The sequence below is a fragment of the Alligator sinensis genome, unplaced genomic scaffold (genome assembly GCF_000455745.1).
Source record: "Alligator sinensis unplaced genomic scaffold, ASM45574v1 scaffold1488_1, whole genome shotgun sequence".
NCBI classification, from domain to species: Eukaryota; Metazoa; Chordata; order Crocodylia; family Alligatoridae; genus Alligator; species Alligator sinensis.
In genome coordinates, this window is record NW_005843097.1 from 186018 (window position 1) to 186288 (window position 271).

At 66.1% G+C, this 271-nt stretch overlaps 1 protein-coding gene across 1 annotated transcript in view; it reads left to right on the forward strand.

Moving 5' to 3' along the window:
- LOC102387645 (asialoglycoprotein receptor 1) overlaps positions 1-271 on the forward strand; it is a 4013-nt gene that overhangs the window by 777 nt on the left and 2965 nt on the right. Inside the window, exon 3 of the mRNA XM_025193738.1 lies at positions 105-187. Coding sequence (XP_025049523.1) covers positions 105-187 — 83 coding nt within the window. The remainder of the gene's footprint in view (positions 1-104; positions 188-271) is intronic.

The following is a 271-nucleotide window of genomic DNA, read 5'->3' on the forward strand; positions in this document are numbered from 1 at the left end:
ATGGGGGCGGAGCTTCCAAAGGGGGTGGGGCCGGGGGCTCTGAAGCTAATTAAGGGTGGGGCGGGAGTTAATTGTTCCCTCTTCTCCTATTAATTGCCTCTCAGGGCACAGCCTGGCACAGCGCCTAGGGCAGCTAGAGCACACGCTGGCCCGACTGGAGGCGGCGCAGGGGCAGGATCGGGCCCACGCTCAGGAAGGTGAGAACCACCCCTCCCTCGCACTCTTGGGTCCCCTGCTCCTCTCCCCGCCCCCCGACTCCTGGCTCCCCCGT